The sequence below is a fragment of the Nymphaea colorata genome, chromosome 3, assembly GCF_008831285.2.
Source record: "Nymphaea colorata isolate Beijing-Zhang1983 chromosome 3, ASM883128v2, whole genome shotgun sequence".
Taxonomy (NCBI): Eukaryota; Viridiplantae; Streptophyta; class Magnoliopsida; order Nymphaeales; family Nymphaeaceae; genus Nymphaea; species Nymphaea colorata.
In genome coordinates, this window is record NC_045140.1 from 17,368,394 (window position 1) to 17,396,033 (window position 27,640).

At 40.6% G+C, this 27,640-nt stretch overlaps 4 protein-coding genes across 6 annotated transcripts; all 4 read left to right on the forward strand.

Moving 5' to 3' along the window:
• Nucleotides 1–532: 532 nt before the first annotated feature.
• Nucleotides 533–4,486, forward strand: LOC116249783 (uncharacterized). Of its 2 annotated transcripts, none has more exons than XM_031623047.2 (10): nucleotides 533–673; nucleotides 1,314–1,399; nucleotides 1,515–1,747; nucleotides 2,182–2,299; nucleotides 2,372–2,452; nucleotides 2,536–2,659; nucleotides 2,753–3,360; nucleotides 3,437–3,573; nucleotides 3,772–3,861; nucleotides 4,200–4,486. In XM_031623047.2, exons 2-10 carry the CDS (start codon nucleotides 1,379–1,381, stop codon nucleotides 4,315–4,317), a joined length of 1,530 nt encoding a protein of 509 aa, XP_031478907.1. In that variant the 5' UTR covers nucleotides 533–673; nucleotides 1,314–1,378; the 3' UTR covers nucleotides 4,318–4,486. The 2 variants fall into 2 exon arrangements, with proteins under 2 accessions (XP_031478907.1, XP_031478908.1); XM_031623048.2 differs by having other exon boundaries at nucleotides 1,518–1,747.
• Nucleotides 4,487–7,059: 2,573 nt separating this feature from the next.
• LOC116249781 (cellulose synthase-like protein E6) lies at nucleotides 7,060–12,283 on the forward strand. 2 transcript variants are annotated; one of them, XM_031623044.1, is made up of 8 exons: nucleotides 7,060–7,376; nucleotides 9,371–9,686; nucleotides 9,784–9,927; nucleotides 10,045–10,176; nucleotides 10,286–10,588; nucleotides 10,720–10,944; nucleotides 11,028–11,375; nucleotides 11,617–12,283. In XM_031623044.1, the coding sequence occupies exons 1-8, from the start codon at nucleotides 7,105–7,107 to the stop codon at nucleotides 12,157–12,159; spliced, it is 2,283 nt and encodes a 760-aa protein (XP_031478904.1). In that variant the 5' UTR covers nucleotides 7,060–7,104; the 3' UTR covers nucleotides 12,160–12,283. The 2 variants fall into 2 exon arrangements, with proteins under 2 accessions (XP_031478904.1, XP_031478905.1); XM_031623045.1 differs by having other exon boundaries at nucleotides 10,286–10,498.
• Nucleotides 12,284–15,006: 2,723 nt separating this feature from the next.
• On the forward strand, nucleotides 15,007–19,575 carry LOC116249782 (cellulose synthase-like protein E6). Its single transcript, XM_031623046.2, has 8 exons — nucleotides 15,007–15,305; nucleotides 15,419–15,734; nucleotides 15,858–16,001; nucleotides 16,108–16,239; nucleotides 16,988–17,197; nucleotides 18,025–18,249; nucleotides 18,317–18,664; nucleotides 18,861–19,575. The coding sequence occupies exons 1-8, from the start codon at nucleotides 15,025–15,027 to the stop codon at nucleotides 19,407–19,409; spliced, it is 2,205 nt and encodes a 734-aa protein (XP_031478906.1). The 5' UTR covers nucleotides 15,007–15,024; the 3' UTR covers nucleotides 19,410–19,575.
• A 3,699-nt stretch (nucleotides 19,576–23,274) lies between these two features.
• On the forward strand, nucleotides 23,275–27,528 carry LOC116250352 (cellulose synthase-like protein E6). The gene is made up of 8 exons (XM_031623979.2): nucleotides 23,275–23,530; nucleotides 23,612–23,927; nucleotides 24,032–24,175; nucleotides 24,280–24,411; nucleotides 25,201–25,413; nucleotides 26,034–26,258; nucleotides 26,343–26,690; nucleotides 26,986–27,528. The coding sequence occupies exons 1-8, from the start codon at nucleotides 23,316–23,318 to the stop codon at nucleotides 27,526–27,528; spliced, it is 2,136 nt and encodes a 711-aa protein (XP_031479839.2). The 5' UTR covers nucleotides 23,275–23,315.
• Nucleotides 27,529–27,640: the final 112 nt, after the last annotated feature.

The window sequence follows — 27,640 nt, forward strand, 5'->3', positions numbered from 1 at the left end:
ACTCGTTGGGCATCCCCTAATGTCAGTTCTTTTAGTTAGAAATAGGCAACAATGACGAAAAGCTGTTCATTTCCGATTCACAAATGGCCGCTCAAACTTTTAAACTTAATCAAACAGCCACCCAAAGTTTCATGTTAATTCTCAAACGCAAGTGCCCTTTTGGTCATAATTTTTGAAAAGTAAAAATAAAGAAAAAAAAAAAAACGCCGTCTTCCTAGCGCATCTTCTCTTTATGCACAAAAAATAATGGCCCTTAAAAATCTTCATAGTTTTCCAAACGTGGCTGCAAATGCCAAATGAAAGCATTTTTTTATGGAAAATTTATCTTCCTAAGGAGCTGGGGAAATATGATTATCTTTACATGAATGAAAGACTATCGGAGCTTTGTAGAGGCTCAAGAAAGGCTTTCTCTCGCTCTCTCTCACACTTTCGACAGCATCTACCATTCGGCCATCGCCCGCCTCTCGTTCGGATCCGGAGTCATCTTGACCTCGATGCAGATCCGACCCGTTGAAACCTATAAATCTTCGTCGTCCTTCTCTGGCCCTTCTCGGGCTCTCTCGCTGTCTTCTCTCTCTTGCTCTCTCAAGCCATTGCTGTTGCGTTCCGCGGGTTCTCGCGTAGCGTTCAACACCCCCCCGGCGACGGCTGGCTCTGGCGAAGTGCGTTTCCGGTAATCCCCGTTCTTTCCCACTTTCGCTTTCCCTTGTCCGTTTCTTCTTCTTTTTTCTTCTTGATAATCGTCTCGTGTCGTGGAATTTAGGGTTTTTTGGGCATCTAGAGCTTATGTTTGGGAATTTATGTGAGGCTGCTTGTAATGAGGTGTTTTTTGTGTATTCGTAGAACTTCGTGGTTTTGTTCTGCTCGCTAATTGTTCTATAACGCAAGTTTTGCGCTATTCGGTGGGAATCTAGGGTTTGTGTTGGGGAGTTTTTAGAGGAAATGATTATATTCTGGCGTCTTATTTCTTTTCCCCACTTTTTCATGGCTCTAATTTTTCTCCTGTTTGCTAATTTTTTTTTACCTAACGGTCTTTAGGGTTCTCAGGTGACATCTAGGGATTGGATTTGGGAATTTCTGCGGATATGCTTTTTTTTTTTTTTTTGTATACGTTAAACTACCAGTTGTCAACCCTTTTTGTTGTTTAATTTTGAGCGATATTATGTTATGAATCCTGCGTCTAATATGAACAGTTCATGCTAGAGCACAGGTAAAAACCTGTTGCACTAGCAAATGTTCTTCTCAAATGAGTGGACACCTGGTTTTCCATTACTTAGTTGTTTCTAACATTCTACTTGATTTGTCATGTACAGGGACCAGGTTTTTTACGCTGCACATGATCTAAGATCAGTTCAGAAGATTCTGTGGTTATAAAACGATGAGAGGATCTGATATATATGTAAGCAGATTTAGAGTTTGACATATCAACCCTAACCCTTTTCTTTGTTTCGTTTTGGTTGTACACAACATATTATGGCAGACAATGATTCCATTTTGACGAATTTGGCATGTAGCAGAGGGATAGAGATTTGGATGAATATGAGGAAGATGAACAGTATGAAGAGGACGGAGAAGAAGAAGCTGAATATGAAGGAGAGGATCATGAAGAGGAAGAACCCCAGCTCACCAAAGATCAGCTAGAATATCTAGAAAGGAGGCAAAAACTGAAGGAAATTGAAAGGCAGAAAATGAAGAAGAATGGCTTGGTTGTGGCCTCCACTAAAGAGAAAACACCTGCTCGAGATAGGTACTGCACATGTCTTTCCTCCTTTTGCATCTGATTTTCCACATTTTTTTGGAAACTAAGATGCTTTCGTGTAGAATTTGATCATGGTCCTTCTATTTAGTAGTTTCCTTGGCACTTATTTTGGTGCCTGACCATTGCATGTTTTTTGTTGGCTGGTTCTTTTGCATGGAGTCACAACGGCCGTTGTTCTTTTATGTGCCTTATTAGTTCTTAGTCAGGATCTGTTGTAAATGCTTAGTTTGTGGGTCTATGATTGACCTAAATCTTCTGGTTAGTGATTACCCGTCTACGAAGACGAAATCATGTGGCAAATAATGCTTTCCAGCTATATCTCGGTTCTGTTTGTTGCTAGTCCTTTTCAAATTAACAGGATACTGTAGTAGCTATGCCTTTTCAAGTTTCAAATTTGAAATTGCTGAATATTATCATTGCAGTTTTGGTTCCTTTTTTGGACCTTCTCAGCCAGTTGTTGCAAAAAGGGTGATTGAAGAAAGCCGTGCAATGTTAGATTTGCATCTCATTTCGGCCAGTGGACCAAAGGCTTCTTCACAGGTATGAGCACATGAGTATGATAATTAATTTCCAGATTTTTTGTTCTTTTGACCCACTTATTAATGCTTACAGCAAAACAAGAATGCCCGGCACATTCCAAGTGCAAATACGAAGTCCACTCAGAGTAAGCAGCCACGTAGGCCTGTTGATCAGGTATGATGATTGCCACTATTCTTTAATCTTTAAGTACCCTACAAGAAGTGATGTGTACCTTGAAAACTTCATGGCACTTGCAGATCAAGACTAAAATCGAGAAACTTAAAGAAGCAAGAGATTATTCATTCCTGTTGTCAGGGGATGCAGAATTTCCTGCACCAGCAAAGGAGCCTGCTGTTCAAAAGAAACCTGTTCCAACTTCTGGTGTGTCATGGTGCCCTTATGTCGACTATCTTTGTTTTCTGCTTTCTTATGTTTTCACAGGAAGGACTTATGTAGGTCGCTCTGATGTCTAAGATGTTCGGCCAAGCCAAGTCGCTGCAAATCGGAAGCCATCAGAGAGCAAGAAGCCTGCCAACCTGCTGCATGCTGCGCATGATAGAAAGCAAACAGTTTCAGCTGGTAGATCTCTGCCCACAATCGGTGCAGAAAAAGGTGCTTCAACAAGCAAACTCAAGTCGTCTGGTGGGCACATGATGCTGCCCACTGGTAATGCAAGGAATGGTGAACGGAAATTTTCTCATACCAGTAACGGGCAGAATGCTGAAAGCAGAAAGCTCCCTGCTGGTAATGTAAGGAATGGTGAACCCAGAAAGCTTCCAGCCACTACTGCAGGGAATGGGCCTGGCCGGCCTATGGTTACCAAGGTATCAGATCAGAGGTCACAGGGTGCTATATTGGACAGAAAGAAGTCTGCTCATGCTACGATCCAAAGTAATCCTTCTGGTAGTGCACCAAAAACATCCTTGCCTAAGCAGCAGATATCTGTCCAAAGGCGGCATGTGGAGCAGGAGAGGCAGCCCCAGAGAGCTGAAAAAACAACTGCTAAAATGACATCTTTACTGCCCACATCATCGATGTCTGCTAAGGTGGCAACTCAACGTCCAACTGCTATAAAACAACAGGTTCTCTTTCTTTCTCGCTCTCTTAAACAGATTCTCCTCTTTTGCTTTACTGTTGACTCCAATTTTTTTACTTCAGAATGGTAAGCTCTCAAAGCCACTTCCATCACGGCCTATGAGCAGCAACAAGACAAAGAAGAGGCGTGCAGATGAATACTCTGATGAAGAAGATGGTGATGGGGGGGATTACCGCAGTATGATCAGGCAAATGTTTAGGTGAGTGTTTTTGTGTTATTTTGGCCAAATAATTAAATGAAGTTGCTTTTGTGAGCGGGTGTGCATATCCTGGAATTTGGCTGGTTTGTCTGTCCAAGTCTGAATGTCTGCCATTATGTTGTTCAGGAATTTGCTTCTCCAACGAGATGCTTTACCGCGTGTTTTTATGGTTTCTTACCATGTTATTGTCACTTGTAGGTATGATCCTCGTAGGTACGGTGGGGTTGATGAGGATGATAGCGACATGGAAGTAGGTTTTGACCGCATTGAAGCAGAGGAAAGGAGAAGGTAATGATTTGCTTGATCTTCCCTTTACTTTTCATCGAACTTCTTTGTCCTCCAGTAAGCATGTCAGTTGAACGTTTTGAAGCAAACATGAAGTATCCGAGTAGAACTTCATGTTAGTGGCAGTTTTTCTTAATTTTGATTTGTTCAGGCATGTTAGTGGTAGTTCTTCGTAATTTTGATTTGTTCAGGCATCTGCGAAGGCCGGAGGTAGGCTGTTGTAATCTTTAAATAAACCATAAGTTTTGAGGACATGTTTAGCTGTCTGCTGAATCCGCAATTTGTTTGCATGGACCAATCTATCAGATTGATTGATCACTCTTCGTCTTTTGCTTCTATAGTGCAAGGATTGCAAAAGAGGAGGACGAGAGGGAACTTGCCCTCATTGAAGAGGAAGAGAGGAGAGAACGGCAGAGGAAAGAGGCAAAGAGGCAGAAGCTTAAGCATAGTCAAAGGTAGCGCTGAAAACAAGGAAGTTAACAATCTTATTTTCCTAGAATTTAGCTTGGGAGGAGAGTGACATGCTGTAGTTAGAGTTATCTTCATTCTAATTGCACATATTTTTTGGGTCATTTATGTATGTGTAACGTCGGGTTGATCCGTGAATAAAGAAAGCGTTGATGGTGCATCTTGTCTTCTTTCTCCTCGTCCCCCATTAATCGATCATAAGATTGGCACGTCCTACTACATTGGGAGGAGATCCCCGTTTATAAGCAGTTCTCCGTCGCGTTCATTTCTGGAAAGCATGGGCTACATCGAGAAATGGAGCTCCTATGGAAGTGCTACTAGTTGGGCATTTGATAGCATGAAATATTTCTTGAGAAAAGATCTCATGCTGTAGTGCAGCTTAAAATTTTCTGGAAGAAAAAATGGAGAGCTCACAGCTCTCAAAACTTTGGAAGAGCCATAAAACGCACCTTACAGAGCAGGAAAGTTCCTCAGAAACGTCTCGCGGACGTTTGTTGGCATCAAGTGCGGTGGTCGACCTGTGCCTTCCTCGCCAAACAAAATTTCTGAGCCAAAGAAAATTCTGTTCTGGGGTGGAAGAGTATTAACCTGTAGAGCTAAGATCGTGCTTGGTTGTTCAGCGGTTGATCGATTGGCATCTGCATTATTATTATTATTATTATTATATATATATATGGTAGTAGCGGGAACTGCTTTTGGGTTGTGTGTTGGGTATTAAACATGTCCTATGTTTGATTCTGGAGGGTGCTATTATGAGGAGTGTTGATTTGAGTTGAGGGTGGCTGTTCTTCAAGGTATATTTGCGTTATATTTTTTAAGGAAACGAAAAAGTTGTTTTTTTGTCCATTGTATCGACTCTCTTTTGAATTACCTTCTTTTACTTGTATGAACAACTTTGTTTTTGAATGTTAGGTTATTAAATGCCCAATTTATATAAGCTGAATCCTCGCTTCTTGGCCAATCCCGGTCCAGTGTCAGCTGGTATTTGGACGGGCCAGGATCCTTCCTTCTGGCTTGTAACAGTGATACTGATGCCATTGGATAGAATAAAGTGCCAAGAAAATCGATCGCTCATCCTCTGAAAGAAGCGAACATCGAAAGCTTGTCCTACAAAGAAGATAGAGAAAAGTAATCATATTGAGAACAAGACATGAAATTAATCATATCTTTTGACATGAAAAAGAGTAAAGAACCTAATGAAAGAAGTGTTAAATAACGAGACATCTAAATTATAAAATAAAAAAGCCAAAAAATCTGTAACACGTGGATCATCAAAAGGTACCATTGGCATTAATAAGAGAGAAAGAGAGGGAGTGGGAGGAAAATGTGAATCCTAGTTAGAAATGGCTGAAGACCCCGTTGCCAATTTTTAACTTGGCCATTTCCATTGGTTGAGCTTTCTAATGTGATATCCTCGTTAAGGCTCGGTGATTGAGTCTCACCTTTGAATTCTATAATTTCAATGTTTCAGTATTCCTTGTGCTTGCTTATCGGTTTTCTTTTCTAGCTTTTAGTATTCAACGCGACTAGCTTTTTTTCTATTCTCGCAAGCCAAGGGAAGCAACACTATAAGGAAAAAGATATTTGATTTGAACACTAATCCAAGATTCCAGCTTATGATCTTAAGTCCAAAGCTCTTGGTGGATCCCACGGTAGAAAATGTTGAAAAACTCTTGAATGCAGCTGAGTCAAATTCACTATTCCATCCATTCTGGCCTTATCAGAAAGTACATGTTGACAATTACAATTTTAGCAACCCAGACAATTGACAACCTAACCCACAATTCTCCTTACATCTCCCGTTAGCATGTTCTCTTTTATAGTCCTATATATATATATATAGATAGAGAGAGAGAGAGAGAGAGAGAGAGAGAGGCGCACACACACATACATGACCAACATTTTCTGAAAGAGTGGAAAAATATTAGGGGATTTACTTGTCCAGGGTTATTGTGAAATAAGTTTTGAAAATATGAATTCCTTTAAATTTTTTAATTTAAAGAAAAAGGCACTAAAAATCTAATGATTCTAACAAAATGGTGAACTTTCATAAGTTTTTGGTCAGGTCAAATGGATATCGTATACTAAAAACTGACCTTTTGACAAAGGTAAAAGAGAGCTTATAAGAAGAGAGATTTTTTTTTTGTTTTTATTTGTCTATTTACTCGTTTACATAGTAACAAGTGGCATGCAAGTGAATTCTTTTTTTTTTATAAAAGAATCGCAAGGGTGAAAGTCCAAAATAATGTGCAGCAATTTTGTTTGATGAGAAAAGCAATGACATACGACCCTTTTTCGATTTCCTCATTGAAGTTGGAACTTCTCTCTGACGGCAAACCAAGAAGCATGAAAAGTTAGACGGCATTCATCATGTTAGAGGGGTAAAAAAGACGCACGCACCAGACGTGGCAAGGAAAAGGACCGGAAAAAAGAAGCGACTTTTCCGTTGCCATCATCATCTTAGCCAGCCAACATCAGACAATCTTGATATTGATTCTGCATTATTTGAAAATTCAGCTGCTACAGAAAGAAGTTGCAATCCTAAGACTCTGCAAGCAATTATAGAAATTTGGGAATAAATGAATAAGCGACGGATTTACGCAGCAAAACAAAGAGGAAGAAGCCACAAACTTTTCCAAAGTGTCTGCTTAGAAGCAGGCATGTCAGGAGCCTGGGTCCGCGTTGCGTCCTTCTTTTATATAGACAACCGTATCCATTGTTTTTATTGAAGGTTAAGTAGGACCGAAGAGGAAGAGGTGAGAGAGAGAGAGAGATAGAATGGGGAGGGAGGAGATGAGTCTGCACAGCAGCATAGGAGCAAGAGGCAGAACCATGTACAAGTTGTTTGTGGCCTCAAATCTTGCAGGGATTATGGGCATCCTCTACTACAGAGCCACCAACATCCCCCGTGAAGGCCCCTCTTTAAGGCTTCTAGTTTGGGCAGCCATGTCCCTCTCTGAGCTCTGGTTTGGTTTCTATTGGCTTGTTACTCAGTCTGCCCGCTGGGATCCCATCTATCGATCCACCTCCAAAGATCGGCTCTCCAACAGGTACCCTTTTGCTTTTCCGTGTCCTTCACTCTGGTCAAGTAACAAGTGCTGTCTTCTACAGTTTTCTTTTTGTTTTCTGAATCAAATTTGTTCCTGACCAAAATCTCTGTTTAGTTTGAACATCTTCTGCATTTAATTGCTTTTCTTCCTTTTAACAGTAACAGTTTCATCTATCCACCTAGTTAGGGCGATCGATTTTTAGGTCCATCAAACTGCTGGACACCTGGTAAGAGTGCGTTGCTTGGTTGGTCCTGTGACTCCTGTCTTTGATCGCAAATAGCTTTCTTTGTATGCGTCCTTTCTTTCATGGGCTACCTTGACTATAAGATTATTGAACTACATCTGAGGAATTTCATAATTCTATTTCGCTGTAATAAACTTCTGCACGTGGTAATCTACTGTTGTAAGCCAATGGAGAATCAAAATCAAAATCAGGATCACAGGAAATGGGATCTCATTTCTCCGCTGAGGCTCAGGATTATATTACAAGTTTTGCAGAAAACATTAGATCAATCACGTCAACTTGATTTCTCGTATTGCAGGATAAACATCATAAAACCAGATGACATGATTTTAATTGGTACAATTTCCTTCGGCATGCATGTAACTCGATAGAAAAAAGAAAAAAAAAATCAATCTTCGTCTTTCGACCAAATTTAGTAGTGTCTACAATGTCGCACATGAACACGAGGGGAGAACTGTTTTTTCTAGTTTCTATCGCAGAAACGTCAAAACTTTTGGTAAACAAAAATAAAAAAACAGAGTTATGAATCCTCATTGCCCCTTTGTTGGGCCAGTTGGTGCTTCACAGGAAATAGCACAGGATCCACGTTAAACAAGCACTTGTTTAGAAAAAAGGAGTAAATCCTAAAATGGCATTTTGTACCAGTTGGTACAACAGGAGTAAATTCTGAAAAGGCATTTTGTTTTGTCGTTTCTTAGTTATTCGTCTTCTTGCTCGACCGCTCTGTAAATGATAAAGTGATTAAAGTCCGGCGACCGCCTCTCTTTTTTAAAATTTTTCTTCGTCGAGCTTCACTAGATCTTGGTGGTCGGGCCTTGTTCACTGAAAATTTCATAGAAAGGCACTCAACGTTTCAAAGAATGGGATTAAGGTTTTAGTTCTATTTATTTGACTTTTTTTCTTAATTGCAATTTGGGTGGTCGAGTGAAAGAATTTCATTGACTCAGTTCAGCGCATTTTCCAGTTCCCAACCCCCAAAGAAAACTAGTTTGGCCCCAATTTCAACGTGAGCTTAACAAGAACTTTCAATACTAACGATACAGCAAGAAACCAATCATTTTGATTGAATATTGCTAGGAGTAAGCAATCATCTTGAGACAACAAAAACGTACTCTGTGTTTTCCATGGACCAAAAGTTGGTGAGAGCTTCGGCTCTTTGCGGACGGTGGTCTCCCCACTCTCACCAAAAATCTTAATTCTTTATTCTTTTTTCTGTAAAAGGGCAATGCTGTGGGACATCAGATTGTTGAAATAATGTGAAGATTTACTTTATAGATCTGTGCCAACAGGTATGCACCGCAAAAAAAATATAAAAAATATAAGAAACGACAAGAGGACGGTTTGGAACCTGCCACCTCCTTGGAAATCGTCCCGTTTCAACCTGGGCAATTTTTTTTTTTAGTATTTTCCGTTCTATATCTCTTGATTGCTTTTTAAGAGTCACAAGAATAACGTCCGAAGAATTTTTGCTTCACCAAACGGACTGCAAAAGTAAGCCTACTAGTACTGGGGAAGTCGAAATTTTTTAGGTGTAATCTGGCATTTAGTTCCAACTCAAATAAAGTATAATTGATGAATTTTAAGCTCTATCAAGTTTATTACAAAAGTGACTTTAGTTGGGAACTCAATCGTTTGGATATAATATAATATTTGATTGGAATTCGAATTCAGCCGTTTCGTTCAATGAGAAAATCCAAATGAAATTGCAACTAGATGCGTACATAATTAATGGTTTTGATCAAGTGAACAGGTTTGAAAGGGAGCTGCCGGGGGTGGACGCCTTCGTGTGCACTGCAGATCCATGGAAGGAGCCACCGTTGCTCGTCATAGGCACAGTGCTGTCTCTCATGGCCTACGACTACCCACCGGAGAAGCTCAGCGTATATCTTTCGGACGATGGCGGCTCCGACTTGACGTTGTATGCCCTCCTTGAAGCCTCTGCCTTTTCCAAGCACTGGCTGCCCTTTTGCCGGAAGTTTAAGATCGAGCCCAGGTCGCCGGCCTCATTCTTCTCCACCAATCCTGATCCGCCCCTCACCTCTTCGCAGGAATGGTCGACCATGAAGGTCTCTCTCTCTCTCTCTCTCTCTCAATGAGAGCCATAATAAATTCTATGCTTATTGGTTGTTGTTCTCATTCTCGTGATTGCGTTACATGGTTCAGAGCTTGTACGAAGAGATGGCGCATCGTATTGAAAGTGCAGTCAGTTTAGGCAGAGTTCCACCAGAGATTCGTGAAGAACACCAAAGGCTTTTCTCTGAGTGGAATTCAGGCACAAACTCACGCGATCATCCAGCAATACTCAAGGTAGACGGGAAGATTTTGGCAGCAGGACTAAAACGCAAGAAACACTTTTTTTGGCTGCACATTGTTTATAATTCTGAAAACTCGATCATATCCTCGCTTTTCTTTGATTAATTTCAGATACTAATTGGTGGTGGAGACTCAAAGGCAGTAGACGTCGATGGGTGCCCATTGCCAACTCTTGTATACTTGGCCCGTGAAAAGAGGCCTGGCTACCCTCATCATTTCAAGGCTGGAGCTATGAACGCCCTGGTAATTTATTCACATTTTTCTCCTAAATATATGTCATATGTATTCATACATCCTCATTCTCATTCCTAAAAATAATTCTCGCTTTCTTTGGCTTGCATGTAATGAGCAGCTAAGGGTATCGGCCGAGGTGAGTAATGCTCCCATAATACTCAATGTGGACTGCGACATGTACTCTAACGATTCACAATCTGTAAGAGATGCATTGTGCTTCTTCATGGACGAAAAGACGGGAAGCCGAACTGCATTCGTTCAATTCCCTCAGCGTTTCGACAACATCACCAAGAATGACATCTATGATGCGTCGTTATTACTCTTCACCGAGGTGACTAATGCCCAAGTCATTCACTTTTCCTGTATTTTCAATATATTCAGTCGTCCTGGATCCGACCCCTTTTCAATTTCAATCTGCACTGTAGGTGAATTCACTTGTGATCTCTTAAAAAGTTCACTTTTTTTATTTTTTTTTAGTTTTTTTCTTTTTATTTTACCCGATACTGCAATGCAGAAAGAGCTTCTTCGCTGATCACTGCGAAAACTTTCCAGGTTGAATTTTATGGACTTGATCGATTCGAGGGGCCATTGTATATTGGGAGTGGTTGCTTCCATAGAAGAGAGAGTCTTACTGGAAGGGAATATAGCGAAGACTTCAAGGGAGATCTGAATGGGAGGATGTGGAGCAAGCCTGTGGGAATGGTTGAAGAATTGGAAGAGAGAAGCAGGAAACTTGCTGCTTGTTATTTTGAAGAGAACACTCTATGGGGAACTGAGGTCCCTTTCTCTCTCTCTCTCTCTCCTCCTCATTCCCTCTCTCTGTCTCTCTATATCTAAATCAAAAGGTGGGGTTTGTGCAGGTGGGATTGAAATATGGGTGTCCAGTGGAGGATGTCATAACTGGGCTTTCAATACAATGTAGAGGGTGGAAGTCTGTTTATTTCAGCCCAAAGAGAGCTGCTTTCTTGGGGCTTGCTGCCACTACCCTAAATGATGTATTAGTTCAACAAACGAGGTGGTCTGGAGGAGATTTTCAGATCTTAATATCTAGATACTCACCTTTCCTCTGCGGCCCTAAAAAAATAAGCCTTGGTCTTCAGATGTGTTATTGCATCTATTGCTTGTGGGTCCCCAATTGCTTTCCCACTTTATGTTATGCTATTGCGCCATCACTTTGCCTCCTCTATGGAATTCCCATGTTCCCCAAGGTATGACTCTCGCTCTCTCTCTCTCTCTCTTTCTCTCTCTTTCTAACAGAGGAAATCTATGTTCATGTTCATGACATGGTGGCATCCTATATGTATATGTATAGATTCAGATCATTTTATTAATTTGCAATGTAGACTGTTGGTCTGTTCAGAAAGACTGCAATTTATGTTCTGTGATGAGTTAATTATATAGTGATAAACGTTGGTAGAACTGATCTTGCTTGACATTTTCTTAATGCAGATCTCCAGTCTTTGGCTTATACCTTTTGTATATGTTTGCATAAGTTCTTATGGGTACAGTCTGGTGGAAATTTTATGTGTGGGAGGTACATTTAAGATGTGGTGGAATGCACAACGAATGTGGATGATGAGAAGGGTGACATCCTACTTCTTTGCATTCCTCGACTTCATCTTGAAGCTTGTAGGCATGGGGGAGATGAAATTCACAATAACATCCAAAGTTGCAGATGCGGAATCAGAAACCCGATACAGGAACGAAATCATGGAGTTCGGAACTGCGTCGCCCATGTTCATATTGCCCACAACACTTGCTATACATCACTTGGTGTGCTGGGTAGTAATGGTTTTCAGGGTGGTGGAGAAAGGAATTGGAGTTTTGGATGACCTGTTTGTTCAAGCTGCATTATGTGGCTTCTTGGTGCTCATCAGCCTCCCCATTTATGAAGCAGCATTCCTTCGTAGAGACAAGGGACGGATTCCTACATCAGTTACTTCCATCTCTGTAACATTAGCCTTGATGATATCATTCTTAGCTGCACGCTGACAGTGAACTGCAGCATGGTTGATGAACACTTGATTTTTATGTATAAGATTTCCTTGATTTCCTTTTCCCATACAAAGCAAATGTATTTCATTTAATAATACAAGGAGGGCTTTATGTTATCTTACATGTGATGATTCTCGAATATCTCATTTACCTGCAACAAGGTACCCTGAAAAGGACGTTTTCTTTGGAGAGACTGTTTCTTCATTTAAGTCACATGTCTCTCACGTCTTGTATCCAATTCAGAAGGGCATCGCAGAAATGTCTCATTTGCAATTCAAACAAGTAAACGATCCATATTCCATGGCACGAGATAATTGTAACAATCGCAAAAACATGGAGATGGAGTCTTTGCTAGATTAGACAGGAGAAGCATTTGAAAATGTGCCTTTCTAAGTGCTCCTCCAAAAAGGGTGCATCCTAAAAGTATATCCCGTGATTCTTCGCTTAATCAAGGTGCAATTTTACCAATTCCATCCTCCATACCCATTTCGCGATAAGGTTAGGAATCGTGAGGAATCCTTCGCTTATGGAACTTGAGAAGTTCTTAAGGACGTCAATTGATTGCTAGAGACAACGGCTGTTAGAAGGAAAGGGTCTCTGTTCAGGCGAAGGAGAAAATTTTTAAGGCATTCCAGCTAATAGATAGATAGATAGAGGGAGAAAACTCTCACTGGATAAGGTTTTTTCTACAGCAAAACTTGAGTTATCAGCGAAAGAAAACTCAACAGCAGCTGCTATATATATATATCAGACACCATAATTGACTTAGCCCAAAATGGTCAAAAGATTTTAACTCCATACCTCGAACTGTCGCTGTATCGAGCCACATGGATTGGCAACAAACAAAAAGATAACACGGAAAATGAGAACAAATTTAATTCCTTGAAGACGAAACCGGCACTCCTTGTCCCGAGGAGCCTAAACACTTCACCAATCTTCGGAAGCCACGCTGTTTACGTGCTTTGGAGTGGGGAATTTTGGTGGGGTCATCGAAAGGGCTTTCCTTTTTCCCAGTTTTCCCATTTTATCCTTTCATCGACTGCGCTTTTTATATCATTATCTTAATTTTTTTTAATTTGTAAATGGTCATGAAAGGGGCATTTTAGACCTTTTCCTCGGCAACCCCATCTCCTCCTTGTGCCTGTTTGGTAGAAAGTGAAAGTATGAACAGGCAATGTGAATACTTTATCAGTTTGATCAAGGGCGCAGGGTATTGGCTTGTATTTTTCTAATTTCTTTAATTAAAACAAGATGGACACTTTATATTAATTTCAAAACTAAAAAAGAAAAAGGAAAATAAATCACCCGTATCAATAACGTGAAATCAACAGGTAAAACTGGAACTGAAACTGGTTATATATACAGGCGTATGCATTGTGCAGATATTAATACATTCTTTCTAGTGACCCAATGAAAGTGTAAACCAAGATTACAAGCATACTCGAATGTTGAGGCCACAAAGAAAAGAAAAATCTGGCCGGCATAACTCCGAAGGATCGCACCCAGAGGCGGAGCCAAGGATGGGGCTGTAGGGCCCTGGCACCCTTAAAAAAATTTAAAAATTTACATGAAAATTTCATTTGTCTTATATAAAAATTAAAAAAGTGCTGTCAAAATTTAGAAACTTTAATTGAGAAATGACACCCATAAAAAAGGTTAAAACTATCATACTATTAAATTGACAATTAAGTTACATGACATGTGGCCCAAAAGGGCACCCTGTCAACAGAAAAGACTTCCTTGCACAGGACAAGTCCGATTCAACCCGACTGTCAAAACTGAATAAGAATGACAGAACAAGCACTATCTATAAGTGCAAAAAATTAACGGTCGAGTCTTCTTCTTAGCAAAGCTGATATGATGAATCGACTTCTCACTGTCCAGACAATGCCAAATCGAGATCTTGTGTGAATTTATTGTACATTCATCAACTTAGATTACTCAACACTTAAACTTCAATCTACTTCCCCATTTAGGGAGACGACTCAAATTATTTGAATTAATTTGATTAGACAAATCCTTTATAAAATTTCAAAATTTGCTTTGGATTAGAGAATTAAAGAGTTAACCACCAAAATTTTGTTGAGCTTATAGAAAACCTTATTCTTTGTGGCATAAAAATCTCTTCTAGAGGTTGTTTGATACCAAAAATAGTTTCCTATTGTCCAATGAATATATGAAAGCGTACTATGTTAAAGGATTTTATGAAAGATTTACAGGACATTAGCAATTTATTACTAGCCACTCACCCATTTTACTTTTAAGGTCTACTAAATCTTTTTCTTTTTTTTTCCCTCCCAATTAATATATGAAAGCGTCCCATGTTAAAGGATTTCATAAAAGATTTACAGGACAATAACAATGTGCTAACAATTTATTACTACTGACAGTCTCTAAAAAAAACTCACTCATTTTGCGTTTAAGGTTTACCCTTTTCCTCTTTTTTTTCCTTTTTTCCTCTAACTGCATGCGACCGCGGATTATGTGGATGAAAAAATTGAAGCACATAAAGCTGGTGCATTTGAGAAATTCAAAATGGAAACCATGAATTCGAAAAACTGAAAAGGTGAAAACTATTAATTGAAAAACATCTCACGTAGGGAAAAATAGAAACTTGGTGCTGTACTAACTTGGGTGGACAGGACAGGAGGAATTGAGATGTCAGCCGCCCGCCCATGTCGGATCATTGTAGCCAGAAAATTATAAGCTTTGTTACAAAGTCGTAGTCTAGTAAATTCCAAACTTTGGAGTCAATAACTTGGCAAATCCTGTGAGCTTCTCGCCATGCGAAGAGCCAGAAAGCAACACCCTTTTTATACATAAAGAACAGTAGACAATGAAAAAACAGAGCAAGAGAGAGAGATGGGGGAAAGGAGAGAGGAGATTCCTCTGCACAGCAGCAGAAGAGGAAGAAGAAGAGGAAGAGGCATGTACAGACTGTTGGCAGGCATCAACCTTGCGGGGATGGTGGCCGTCCTCTTCTACAGGGTAACCAACATCCCCCATGAGAGCCTGAGCCTAAGGCTTCTGTGGGCAGCCATGACACTCTCGGAGCTGTGGTTTGTTCTATATTGGATCATGAATCAGGCCGTCCGGTGGGATCCCATCTACCGATCCACCTTCAAGGATCGACTCTCGCTCCGGCAAGTTTGCTCTTCACCTCCTCCGAATTAACTTGACCACCATCAGGCGGCTTCACTTGTCGCAGACTTTTGCGGCGAAGTCACAGTTTAAACTTTTTCGTGGTTCAAAGCAGGTTCGAAGAGGAGCTGCCAGGGGTGGACGCGTTCGTGTGCACTGCAGATCCATGGAAGGAGCCACCGTTGCTCGTCATCGGCACAGTGCTGTCTCTTATGGCGTACGACTACCCGCCGGAGAAGCTCAGCGTATATCTTTCTGACGACGGCGGCTCCGACTTGACGTTGTATGCTCTCCTTGAAGCCTCTTTTTTCTCCAAGCACTGGCTGCCCTTCTGCCGGAAGTTTAAGATCGAGCCCAGGTCGCCGGCCGCATTCTTCTCCGCCGAAGCTGTTCCGCCCCTCACCTTTTCACAGGAGTTATCGACCATGAAGGTCTCTCTCTCTCTCCCTCGATCTCTCTCTCGATCTCTCGATCTTAATAAAGAACCATGATTAGCTCTACTCTTATTGGTAGCTGGTTCTTATACATTCCATGATTGTTGCTACATGTTTCAGAGCTTGTACGAAGACATGGCGAATCGTATTGAAAGTGCTGTCAGTCTAGGCAGAGTTCCACCAGAGATTCGTGAAGAACACCAAAGACTTTTCTCTGACTGGAATCCAACAACAAACTCACGAGATCATCCTTCCATTCTCAAGGTAGACAGGAAGATGGCTACCGGATTAAACGCAACAACTTATTTTGCAGCACCATTAATCGTCACCGCAATTTATTTTGTTTGCTTTTTTTCTTTTTTAATTTCAGATACTAATTGGTGGTGGAGACTCAAAGGCAGTAGACGTTGACCGGTGCCCATTGCCGACTCTTGTGTACATGGCCCGTGAGAAGAGGCCCACCTATCCCCATCATTTCAAGGCTGGAGCTATGAATGCACTCGCAAGTAATCCAACCCATTATTCAATAAAGGCTTGGTATCTTCGGAATCGGGGAGTAGTTTGTTGTCCGTAGAAACAACATTTGTGAGTGTCTCATGAATCTATCTTGTGATAAATTCAATTAGACAATCACAATATTTTCTTATGCCAAACAAATCCTTAAGTACTCGATTCATGAGGAGTCAGGCCGGACCGTGAAATATGGCCTTGAGCCAGCATAATTATTTTCTGAGTCAAGCATATATATATATATATATATATATTATTACCTGGTTGTGCTGGCTGGCTGCACCGGAATGATGCCACAGCCATGGGCACAAGCTGCAAGCTAGTCCGATGCCTAACCCTACTTAAACATGGTTCAGTTTCATGACCCTACATAGAAAATAAAGTCAGGATTGTTATGACAACTTAGTTAAAAAAAATTAGTCAGGTTTTCCCTGGCAACTTAGGTCAACTAAACCTGTGATCCGAGTAACCGAAGGAACAATATTCAAGCTTGGTTCAGTTTGCGAGTGAAGTTACCCGTGCTTAAGCTGATTCAGGCATAGAGTTAAACAAGCAGAACCCAAGCTAGCTTGGTTTCATGCAAAATGCACCTAGACCGAGCATGGCATGTTCATTTTTCTTTAAGCTCAAACAGCATCTTTGTGGACCGAACCGAGCGAGCTGAACGACGAGTAGCTTGACTTGTTTCATAACCCTAATAGTTACCGTTTTGATTTAGATTCTTTTACTGATTTACGCAGTTAAGGGTATCATCAGAGATCAGCAATGCTCCCATAATACTCAATGTGGACTGTGACATGTATTCCAATGATTCACAATCCGTAAGAGATGCATTGTGCTTCTTCATGGACGAAAGGACGGGAAGCCGAACTGCATTTGTTCAATTCCCTCAGAAGTTCAACGTCACCAAGAATGATCTTTATGATGCTTCTTTACTTTCCTACAATGAGGTAAGAAATTCTTTAACTTGCCATTGATATATAAAAGCAACTCAATTACGATTTTCAAGTTATATTAACTGGGAATACTCACGATGGTTGGGTGGTGTATGTATCAATGGATACGATTATGAATACTGTATTGCATCTCCCTGGTGAGACTTGGGTGGCATCCAAGATGTTTTTTGCTGCCGTCCATAAGGGGGTGTTTGTAATCAAACACCCCATAAGGGATTCGTGAATGAGAAGAAATGACACATAATTAATCGGTTGTATTTTGATTTAGTTTCTTTTCGTTGTTCCCAATTTTCTGATAGTATATTTTGTCCTCCATTTTCTATGTGCATTAGTTCTGCACATGAACGTAACATGATTGTATCCCGCCAGAATACTTGTTTTAGTTTTTTGTTTTACTTTTTTGCATAGAATTTCCCCTTTCTGTTGTTGGACTTACCAAAGAAATCATCTTGAAATGCACCAATGTAGAATATCCTTTGACCCATTCAATTGAATCCTAATGCCTGAGCGACTCGGTCATTGTTGTCTACCAGCTAAAGTAGCACTGAAACTTTTGAGAAATCAAATGGGTGCTTTCCTGTCTTCCATATCAACTGTGTTCTCTCTGGAATGAGGTGGCAGGACACCCGCCGTAGCGAATTTTATAGTTGTTATCATATTCTTGTAATTGTTGAATTGTGGGAAGGCAGAATCCTCAGGATTATGCCAACTGGAACACTGTGGGTGTCGAAGTCTAATGTTCTTCAACTTGAGGGTCCTCCGCAGAACCCTAACGAGGAGGGCAGGAGTCATGTTAATGCTGCAATATGTGCATTTTGCAGGTAAATTCATATGGATTTGATGGATTTGAGGGAATGATGTATATCGGGAGCGCATGCTTCCATAGGAGAGATTGTCTCACCGGAAGAAAGTACAGTGATGATTTCAAAGGAGATCTTAATGGAAGGACATGGAAGAAGTCTTTGGAGAGTGCTGATGTATTGGAAGAAAGAGGAAAATTTCTTACTAGTTGTGCCAGTGAAGAGAACACTATGTGGGGAACAGAGGTTTCTCTCTCTCTCTCTCTCTCTCTCGCTCGATCTCTTTGTCCAACAAAACTTGGGTTTTGTGCAGGTGGGATTGAAATATGGTTGTCCTGTGGAGGATGTCATCACTGGGCTTGCAATACAGTGCAGAGGGTGGAGATCTGTTTATTTCAATCCGAAAAGGGCTGCTTTCATAGGGGTCGCCCCGGCTACCTTGAATGACACCTTAATTCAAAGAGAAAGGTGGGCTGAAGGAAACTTTCAAATTTTCCTCTCCAGATACTGCACTTTTGTATATGGGAAGGGGAAGATAAGCCTCGGCCTTCAGATGTGCTACAGCATCTATGGCCTCTGGGCTCCCAGTTCCTTGCCAGCGTTGTGTTATGCAATTGCACCTTCACTTTGCCTCCTAAATAACGTTTCTCTGTTTCCTAAGGTACCTCTCTCCCTCTCTCTAAGTATCGGCTCATCTGGACTCTTTCAAAGAAATGAGTTGCAGGAACTTTTTCCATATGACATCCCATTGATGTGGTTTTTGTACATGACATGAAGTAGAAGAATATTAAAGGTCATATCATACTGACAAACAAGACATATTGCATATACTAATGTGTGGCAATTTGTTGATCCAGATATCTACTCTCTGGTCCATACCTTTTGTATATGTCATCATAAGCACATATGGATACAGTCTGGTGGAGTTTCTGTGCTTAGGAGGCACATTTAAGTTCTGGTGGAACGGACAACGAATGTGGATGATTAGAAGAGTAACATCCTACTTCTTTGCATTCCTTGACTCAATGTTGAAGCTTATAGGCATGGGGCAGATGAAATTCACAATAACATCGAAGGTTGTGGATGCGGATGCAACAGCTCGATATGAGAACGAAATCATGGAGTTTGGAATTGCATCACCCATGTTCATATTGCTCACAACAGTTTCAGTCCATAATTTAGTGTGCTTGGCAGCACTAGTTTTTAAAGTGGTTGTGAACGGAATTGAAGTTCTGGATCCCCTGTTTTTCCAAGCAACTTTGTGCGGATCCATGGTGCTACTCAGCCTCCCCATATATGAAGCAGCATTCATCCGTAAGGACAAAGGGAAGATACCAACAGCAGTTGCTTTTATCGCGGTCATTTTAACATTGGCGATATCATTCTTGGCAGTTCTTTATGAGTGAACTCAGTGAGGTGAGCAGGCAGGTCATTTTCATGCTTCTTTCTCATTTTCCTTTAAAGCGTGTATGATTTTGTGATCCGTGTGTTTCAACTAGTTGGAGCCACACATGATCATACTCATGCTGAACCAAGGGTTGCGGCTTTGAAGCAAGTCTTATATGCTGGTCATCAGAAGTGTTCAAAATTATGTTTCATTAGAAGAGTTCAAAATTATGTGGGCATCAAAAGTTTCAATAGAAGAGTTCAAAATTATGTTTTCATTAGAAGAGTTCAAAATTATGTTATAATGAATCAAAAATTATACAAGGCACGACAACATCAGACCTGGGCTGGTGACTCCAGTGTTTCTCAGCCAAAAATTCTCGCTCTGCCACGGGTGTTAAACTCATGATTAGGAAGCTCTTCTGCTGATCCTTAAGCAAGTTTTTTGAGCTTATACCAACTGGGGAAAGAGCAAAGAAATTTTTAATGCTACACATTGATCGTTGAAGAGATAACCTTGAAAGCAGATACTATCTGGTTTAGATACAAAGTTGAGCGTCTGATTGCTGTTAAGAAGCTCTCTCCTTCCCTGATTCAGCTGTTGGTTTGCACTTGAAGCCATCGTACCCATCGTGATTTTGACCAGGATGAACGCATTGCTGCAGACAAGAAGTTCAAGATTATTAAAGCTTGATTTATATAACCTGCTAGAAACAAATTCTGCTGAATTTTTAAGCAAACAATAGCTAATGTGAAGCATTTCATAAGATAAGACACTCGTTATGACTGCTCCAAAAACTAAGCCAAAATAATCAGAATAATCCAAGCCCACTCTGGATTATGAAATAGGTTTTACAATCTCTCGTGAGTGGCTGTTTCGAGTGTAGGAAGGCAAGGAATGTGTAAGGTATGGCAACATTCAACAACACTGAAACTAAAATGCGGTAGCAAGGACCGACTTTTCCTTTATAAATATGATCCTCCACTTAACCAGAAAATGATATGTGCAGAAAACAAATTAAAAACAGAAGCATGATAATCAGCCACACCTCTTTTGCTGGCAATTGAAAATCCTTTTGTAGCATAGCAATGCAGGAACAATCCTGGGTAATGACTGTCCAACAGACCTGTAATTAGTCAGATAAAACCCTGAAAAATCCTGTATAAGCAGAGGTGTACCCTTTTAATCTTTGACTTCTTGGAAATATCAGGCCTAGCAGGCAAACTGAGGTGCTCGTAAATGGGCATGTTTCAACTTATCAAAATCTTGCTGGACCTTTAAAGGGAGCTCGAGCTCAAAATACACAACACGAGCCAGAGCAAAGGCCTAGTTGTAGACCTGTTGAGGAGAACCCGCCATCTCAGTCTTCTTCTAGTTTAGCAGCCTTCCTGTAAAGAAGATAAGGGTGCCAGAGATTTCACTCACACACACACGCACACGCACACACAGTGCCAGAGATTTCACTCACACACACGCACACACACACACACACAGAGAGAGAGAGAGAGAGAGGGAGATTTCTGAAAAAAATGAGACAGATGCTACCAATTAAAAAGGGGATTGCCTAAATGCCTCAGTTTCAATTCAAAGAAGGGAACAGTCCGTATTCCATGGCGCGAAAGGAAATTTTATCGCTCTCAAAAACATGGAATCTTTGCTAGAAACGCATGGATGGACAGTTTGAGAGAGTGGTTTTTTTAAGTCTCTAAGATGATCCTTTCAGAAATTATATTCCATCCTTCTTTACTAAAACAAGGTGAAATTTTTCGAGATTCATTGCCAATCATAGGTATGAGGAAATAATGAGGTGTTTTGTTCATTGCCTAGCATAGATAGGAAGAACAGGGTGTTCTGTTCCAGCATGGCCTGTCAAATGCTGGACGCGGAGGACAACACTTCTTAGGCATTCCAACCGCTTTATTTGTCATCACAGCACGGCCGGAACGGAGTAGTGCATTCTGTTAGACATCTAAAGGCAGCATGAACTCCGAGCGGCTTTGAAACAGATTAAATTGTTGAGCACTCACCACACAAATAGTGCAACTGGTAGTTTCTCGATTATGACCAGCAAATGTTAAAATTCTGCAAACGAACACTTCAATAAGAGCCTCTTCAAAGAATATTAAGGCTTTAACAAATGCCAATCTTGAGTTATCATCCAGGCATGAATGCCACTGTTTAAACAAATGAAAATACTTCTATGTTTTTATGTTTAGAATGTCTAAAATAAGACATCGGGGCCAATCCAAAATTCTATGATGAACAAAGCACATAAGGATTGTGACAATGATTCATATTCGGTATCAATAACATTGCGACCTTTTGATGAAAATCCTTGGGACACAGGAGGAAGAGAAATGGTGGCAACAGGCGGCGCCCTTCACCAAATAATTACATGTTCGTTTTTATCATGTGTTGCAAAATATTAAAGTTTTATCATTTTTTGAATTATGAAATATCACAATCTTTGCAAGTAATGCTCATATTACATGTAATTCAATTTCAGTTGAGGAAAAAGATCAGACACGAAGTCTCAACAGACCTTCCTTCTTCATTTAGTTATTAAAAAAATACTTTAAAAATTTATGACCTAACCCAGGTTGGTGCCCTAATCTTCAACAAGTCTGAGTCATGGGTTTGCCAACTATGCAAAATTTGAAGGTTTTTCATAAAGATATATATTGGACATAAAGAAGATCAACGGGGAAAGACGAAACCATTCCATTTTTTGGTCATCTAGAGCGGAACGCAAATCTCAAGGACACGCACCGATGACCTTTGATGGTTCTCATACCATGCAGCGCTAGTAACAAGTTAATTTCTGGTTATGTTTTAATGATATTAATCATCTGCTACATCATTTACATATAAGTTGCAAGAAAAATAATACTGTTAGACGATATAGTTATTAAAAAAGGTACTACTAAAGCATCTGGGAAATTAACTACCTCCTTGGATAGTATATCGGTTCCGTATTTGGCAGTCGTCATAGGAGTGGGGATCAAAAGAGAATATTACGGCGGAGCATGACAAGAAAATGATTCAATTTTGTGTTCTTTTTCAATTTATGAAACGTCATTCCATGGTCCTTGTAGTATTTTTTTTTGCTTTGCAACTTGGAAAGTATGCAACGTCAGCTCCGTATTAGTTTAATTAGTATACAGCGTATTGGCTTGTATCGTATTTATTTTGTTTTTCTAAATCAAAAGATGAAATTAGAATATTCTAAAGTGATTTTAAAAACAAAACAAATTAAAAAAAAGGAACAGATCTGTACCATCCATATGAACAACAACAATAAGCTGAGCTTCTTGGAGTACATAATTCTTTCATAAAATTTAAAGTTTGTTTCAATGATTACAAAATTTAAAACGTTACCACCCAAATTTCTCACGCTTATAAAAATCCCACTCACCGGATGGTTAGCTTGATGAGGAAACACTTTAGACATAATGACTCACATCTCTTAACGTGTAACTAAAGCTTATATATATATATAAAGTTTCACAAGTGGATAGATTAGGAGACCTAAATTGGAAATTAGAATGTAGTTGAAAGGCTAATAATTAATCAAGGTCGAAACCACTGTTTAATAATATATCTTATAAATAGGAAAACTTATAAGTTTCCTACGTAGTGGATATAAAGTGGGTAGTGCATCTTAATGCCTTTGAAATTTGAAGAAAATTATTCAATAAATCATGTGAGCTTCTCACCTACGCGATGAGCCAGAAACCAACGCAACGATCATTTGTAGTTAATTTTTATACAGAATAGTAGACCAGAAAGCAAGCACTGATCATCTGTAGCTACTCTTTTTTTTATAAGTAATAGCAGAGAATGGAAAATCAGAGAGATCAGAGAGGGAGAGATGGGGAGAAAGGAGGTTCCTCTGCACAGCAGCAGAAGAGGAAGAGGAAGAAGCATGTACAGACTGTTGGCTGGCATCAACCTTGCGGGGATGGTGGCCGTCCTCTTCTACAGGGTGACCAACATTCCCCATGACACCTTGAGCCTAAAGCTTCTGTGGGCAGCCATGACACTCTCGGAGCTGTGGTTTGTTCTATATTGGATCATCAATCAGGCCGTCCGGTGGGATCCCATCTACCGATCCACCTTCAAGGATCGACTCTCACTCAGGCAAGTTTGCCCTTCACCTCCAAAATAACTTGACCACAGTTCTCTTAACGAGCTCAGGCTTTGCTTGGTGGCTGCGAACAGGTTCGAAGAGGAACTGCCCGGGGTGGACGCGTTCGTGTGCACTGCAGATCCATGGAAGGAGCCACCGTTGCTCGTCATCGGCACGGTGCTGTCTCTCATGGCCTACGACTACCCGCCGGAGAAGCTTAGCGTATATCTTTCTGACGACGGCGGCTCCGACTTGACGTTGTACGCTCTCCTGGAAGCTTCCGCCTATTCCAAGCACTGGCTGCCCTTCTGCCGGAAGTTTAAGATCGAGCCCAGGTCACCGGCTGCATTCTTCTCCACCAATCCCGATCCGCCCCTCACCTCTTCGCAGGAGTGGTCGACCATGAAGGCCTCTCTCTCTCTCTCTCTCTCTCTCTCAATAAAGAACCATGAGTAATTCTGGTCTTAGTTGTCCTTATACGTTCTTCTCGTGATTGTCGTCACATGTTTCAGAGCTTGTACGATGGCATGGCGAATCGTATTGAAGGTGCAGTCAGTCTAGGCAGAGTTCCACCAGAGATTCGTGAAGAACACCAAAGACTTTTCTCTGACTGGAATCCAGCCACAAACTCACGGGATCATCCAGCGATTCTCAAGGTAAAAGGGAAGATTAAACGAAGAAACATATTTTGCTGCACCATTATTAATAATACTGAACGCTTGATCCTATCGTCCCCTGTTTTTCTTTCGATTATTTTCAGATACTGATTGGTGGTGGAGACTCAAAGGCAGTAGACAATAATGGGTGGCCATTGCCAACCCTGGTGTATTTGGCTCGGGAGAAGAGGCCTGGCTACGCTCATAATTTCAAGGCTGGAGCCATGAATGCACTTGTCAGTAATCCAAGGCCATCGTCAATTGTGTGCCGACCTCTTTTCTGAATAGAGGCTTGGTATCCTAAAGCTCGGTTCAGCTTCCCCTAACGTAGAAAATTAGCCAGGATTCCAATTAAGGCAGCTTAGCTGAAGTTAGCTTGTGATCTGAGTAGCAAAAGGGACAAATTTTTTGGATGCATGTATGTATTCAAGCTTGGCTCATTTCATGGTGAACCTAGATGTGCTTAAGCTGATGAACCCATAGATTTAAACGTGTACAAGCTGAACCCAAGCTAGCTCGTCAATCTGCACATGAATTGCACGGCCTCAACCTTAGAGTACTGAACATGCCAAGTTCATCTTTGTAAGCTTAAACAAAATAATTGGCAAGCCAAGCTGGGTGGGCTCGCTGGCTTGATTTGTTTCCCTGCCCTAGTTGTGATCATCGTTGTCTTGTGAACAAAGTGTAACGACCCCGACCACTACTACTACACCAAGCTTGGGCCCCTGGTTTGATAGATCCGGTTTTAGGTCGAGCTTTCAAAAAGGTCAAGAACCATGACAACCAATCACATAATAACCATTTCTATAAGTCTCCCTATATTCTTTATAATCTTAAATACTGGATTAAACTATTGAAGTGTTACACAAGGTGGGGGACTGTGTAAAGCTTTTTACTTTGAATTAGGGTCTGAAAAAAACTTGTCTTTCCATGAACAGAATTAGTACTTGCCTTAAATTTAGAAGTTGGATCGTTTCATCATCGATGTCTTCCTCCTTTTCCTCATTTTGATTTAAATGGTGCAGTTAAGGGTATCATCAGAGATAAGCAGTGCTCCCATAATACTCAATGTGGACTGTGACATGTATTCAAATGATTCACAATCAGTAAGGGATGCATTGTGCTTCTTCATGGATGAAAAGACGGGACGCCAAGTAGCATTTGTTCAATTCCCTCAGCGCTTCAACAATGTCACCAAGAATGATATTTATGATACTTCCATACTAATCTACAATGGGGTAAGAAACTATTTAACTTCTTGTGAACGCTCTATTGCATATCTTGGTAGTAGAGGCGTGGGTGGCATCAAGATCAAATGGCACCTAATCTCTTCTTTTGTTGATATTTCGAGTTAATTTTCTGCTTTTCCCCCCCATTTTTTTTATAATGATCTTTCGTCCTGCATTTTGTCCGTTGCGTTAGCTGTGCACATGATCCGGACATGAACGTATTCGTCATAATACTTTTTAATTATTCGTTCTTTGTTTTATCTTTTTTACAAAACATTCCTATTTTAAGTTGTTCGACTTTCGAAAAGAACTTCTTCGAATACATCGATCGATGAAAATATTTATAAACGCTCAACTGAATCCTAAATATCACTGAAACTTCTATAAATCAACTGTGGCACTTTCGAGTAACATACCAGGACAAGCGCCTTGACCATTTTCTTGTCATATTTCTAGTAATTGTTGAGCTGAGGGTAGACAGACTCCGATTTTGCCAAGAACGCTTGTAGGTATCGAAGTCTAACCTTCTTCAATTTGAAGGTGCTGCGCAGAACCAATAACAAGCAGGGTAGAGATCATGTTGGCACATGGAATAGTTTCGATAATGCAGCGACATGTGGATTTTGCAGGTAAATGCACATGGATTTGATCGATTTGAGGGAACAGCATATGTTGGAAGTGGATGCTTCCACAGGAGAGAGATTCTCATGGGAAGAAAATATAGTGATGATTTCAAAGGAGATCTGAACGGGAGAATATGGAGGAAGCCTTTGGAAAATCTTGACATATTGGAAGAAAGAGGAAAATTTGTTGCTAGTTGTGCCAGTGAAGAGAACACTATGTGGGGAACAGAGGTCTCTCTCTCTCTCTCTCTCTCTCGCCTATATATATATATATATATATATATATATAGATAACAAAACTTGGGTTTTGTGCAGATGGGATTGATATATGGGTCTCCTGTAGAGGATGTGATCACTGGGCTTGCAATACAGTGCAGGGGGTGGAGATCTGTTAATTTCAATCCAAAAAGGGCTGCTTTCATAGGGGTCGCCCCGGCTACCTTGAATGACACCTTAATTCAAAGAAAAAGGTGGTGTGAAGGAACCTTTCAAATTTTCCTCTCCAGATACTGCCCTTTTGTATATGGGAAGGGGAAGATAAGCCTTGGCCTTCAGATGTGCTATAGCATCTACGCCCTCTGGGCTCCCAATTCCTTGCCAGCGCTATATTATGCGTTTGCACCCTCACTCTGCCTCCTACATGACATTTCCTTGTTTCCTAAGGTAAAAAACCTCTCTCTCTCTCTCTCTCTTAAATTAAGTATCGGCTTATATGGACTCTCCTTTCAAAGAATTCACAGTTGCAGGAGATTCTTAATAGACATTCCATTGATGTGGTTTTTTATATATAACATGAAGTGTAATATTAAAAGGCCACACGGACTCATGTACAGTCGCTCTTTCTCACCACTGTTCTGGAAATATGTGTGCACTTTTGGATATATATTTAGAGTTGACATCTATGTCCATATCCTCGAGAACACGACATATACTAATGCTTAAAAATTTGTCGACCCAGATATCTGCTCCCTGGTCCATACCTTTTCTGTATGTAAGCATAAGTACTTATGTGTACAATCTGGTGGAGGTTCTGCTTTTGGGAGGCACATTTAAGATATGGTGGAACGGACAACGGATGTGGATGATCAGAAGAGTAACTTCCTACTTCTTTGCATTCCTTGACTCGATGTTGAAGCTTGTAGGCATGGGAGAGATGAAATTCACAGTAACATCAAAGGTTGTTGATGCGGATGCAACTGCTCGATATGAGAACGAAATCATGGAGTTTGGAATTGCGTCTCCCATGTTCATAGTGATGACGACAGTTGCAGTCCACAATCTAGTGTGTTTGACAGCCCTAGTTTTTAAAGTGGTTGTGAACGGAATCAAAGTTCTGGATGCCTTGTTTTTCCAAGCAACTTTGTGTGGATTCATAGTGCTCCTCAGCCTCCCCATCTACGAAGCAGCATTCCTCCGTACGGACAAAGGGAGGTTACCAACATCAGTTGCCTTTATCTCAGTCGCGTTAACATTGGCTATATCGTTCTTAGCGCTCCGCTAGGAGTGAAGTTACGCAGAAGTCATTTCAGATTCTCTCTTCAGATCAAAGACAAGATAAAAATTCAAATGCTTGGCAGAACTCCCCTCTTGCATGAGGAAAGTTTAATAAGAAA

What these genes read in the sequence shown, in the direction of transcription:
- LOC116249783 (XM_031623047.2), top strand. Translation starts at nt 1,379, where the DNA reads ATGAGAGGATCTGATATATAT. An exon ending in AAAACACCTGCTCGAGATAG is followed by an intron (nt 1,748 to 2,181) that starts GTACTGCACATG and finishes TTATCATTGCAG; the next exon opens with TTTTGGTTCCTTTTTTGGAC. An exon ending in CACGTAGGCCTGTTGATCAG is followed by an intron (nt 2,453 to 2,535) that starts GTATGATGATTG and finishes TGGCACTTGCAG; the next exon opens with ATCAAGACTAAAATCGAGAA.
- LOC116249781 (XM_031623044.1), top strand. Translation starts at nt 7,105, where the DNA reads ATGGGGAGGGAGGAGATGAGTCTGCACAGCAGCATAGGAGCAAGAGGC. An exon ending in AGGAATGGTCGACCATGAAG is followed by an intron (nt 9,687 to 9,783) that starts GTCTCTCTCTCT and finishes TACATGGTTCAG; the next exon opens with AGCTTGTACGAAGAGATGGC. An exon ending in CTGGAGCTATGAACGCCCTG is followed by an intron (nt 10,177 to 10,285) that starts GTAATTTATTCA and finishes TGTAATGAGCAG; the next exon opens with CTAAGGGTATCGGCCGAGGT.
- LOC116249782 (XM_031623046.2), top strand. Translation starts at nt 15,025, where the DNA reads ATGGGGGAAAGGAGAGAGGAGATTCCTCTGCACAGCAGCAGAAGAGGA. An exon ending in ATCATCCTTCCATTCTCAAG is followed by an intron (nt 16,002 to 16,107) that starts GTAGACAGGAAG and finishes TTTTAATTTCAG; the next exon opens with ATACTAATTGGTGGTGGAGA. An exon ending in ACGTTTCTCTGTTTCCTAAG is followed by an intron (nt 18,665 to 18,860) that starts GTACCTCTCTCC and finishes TTGTTGATCCAG; the next exon opens with ATATCTACTCTCTGGTCCAT.
- LOC116250352 (XM_031623979.2), top strand. Translation starts at nt 23,316, where the DNA reads ATGTACAGACTGTTGGCTGGCATCAACCTTGCGGGGATGGTGGCCGTC. An exon ending in AGGAGTGGTCGACCATGAAG is followed by an intron (nt 23,928 to 24,031) that starts GCCTCTCTCTCT and finishes CACATGTTTCAG; the next exon opens with AGCTTGTACGATGGCATGGC. An exon ending in ACATTTCCTTGTTTCCTAAG is followed by an intron (nt 26,691 to 26,985) that starts GTAAAAAACCTC and finishes TTGTCGACCCAG; the next exon opens with ATATCTGCTCCCTGGTCCAT.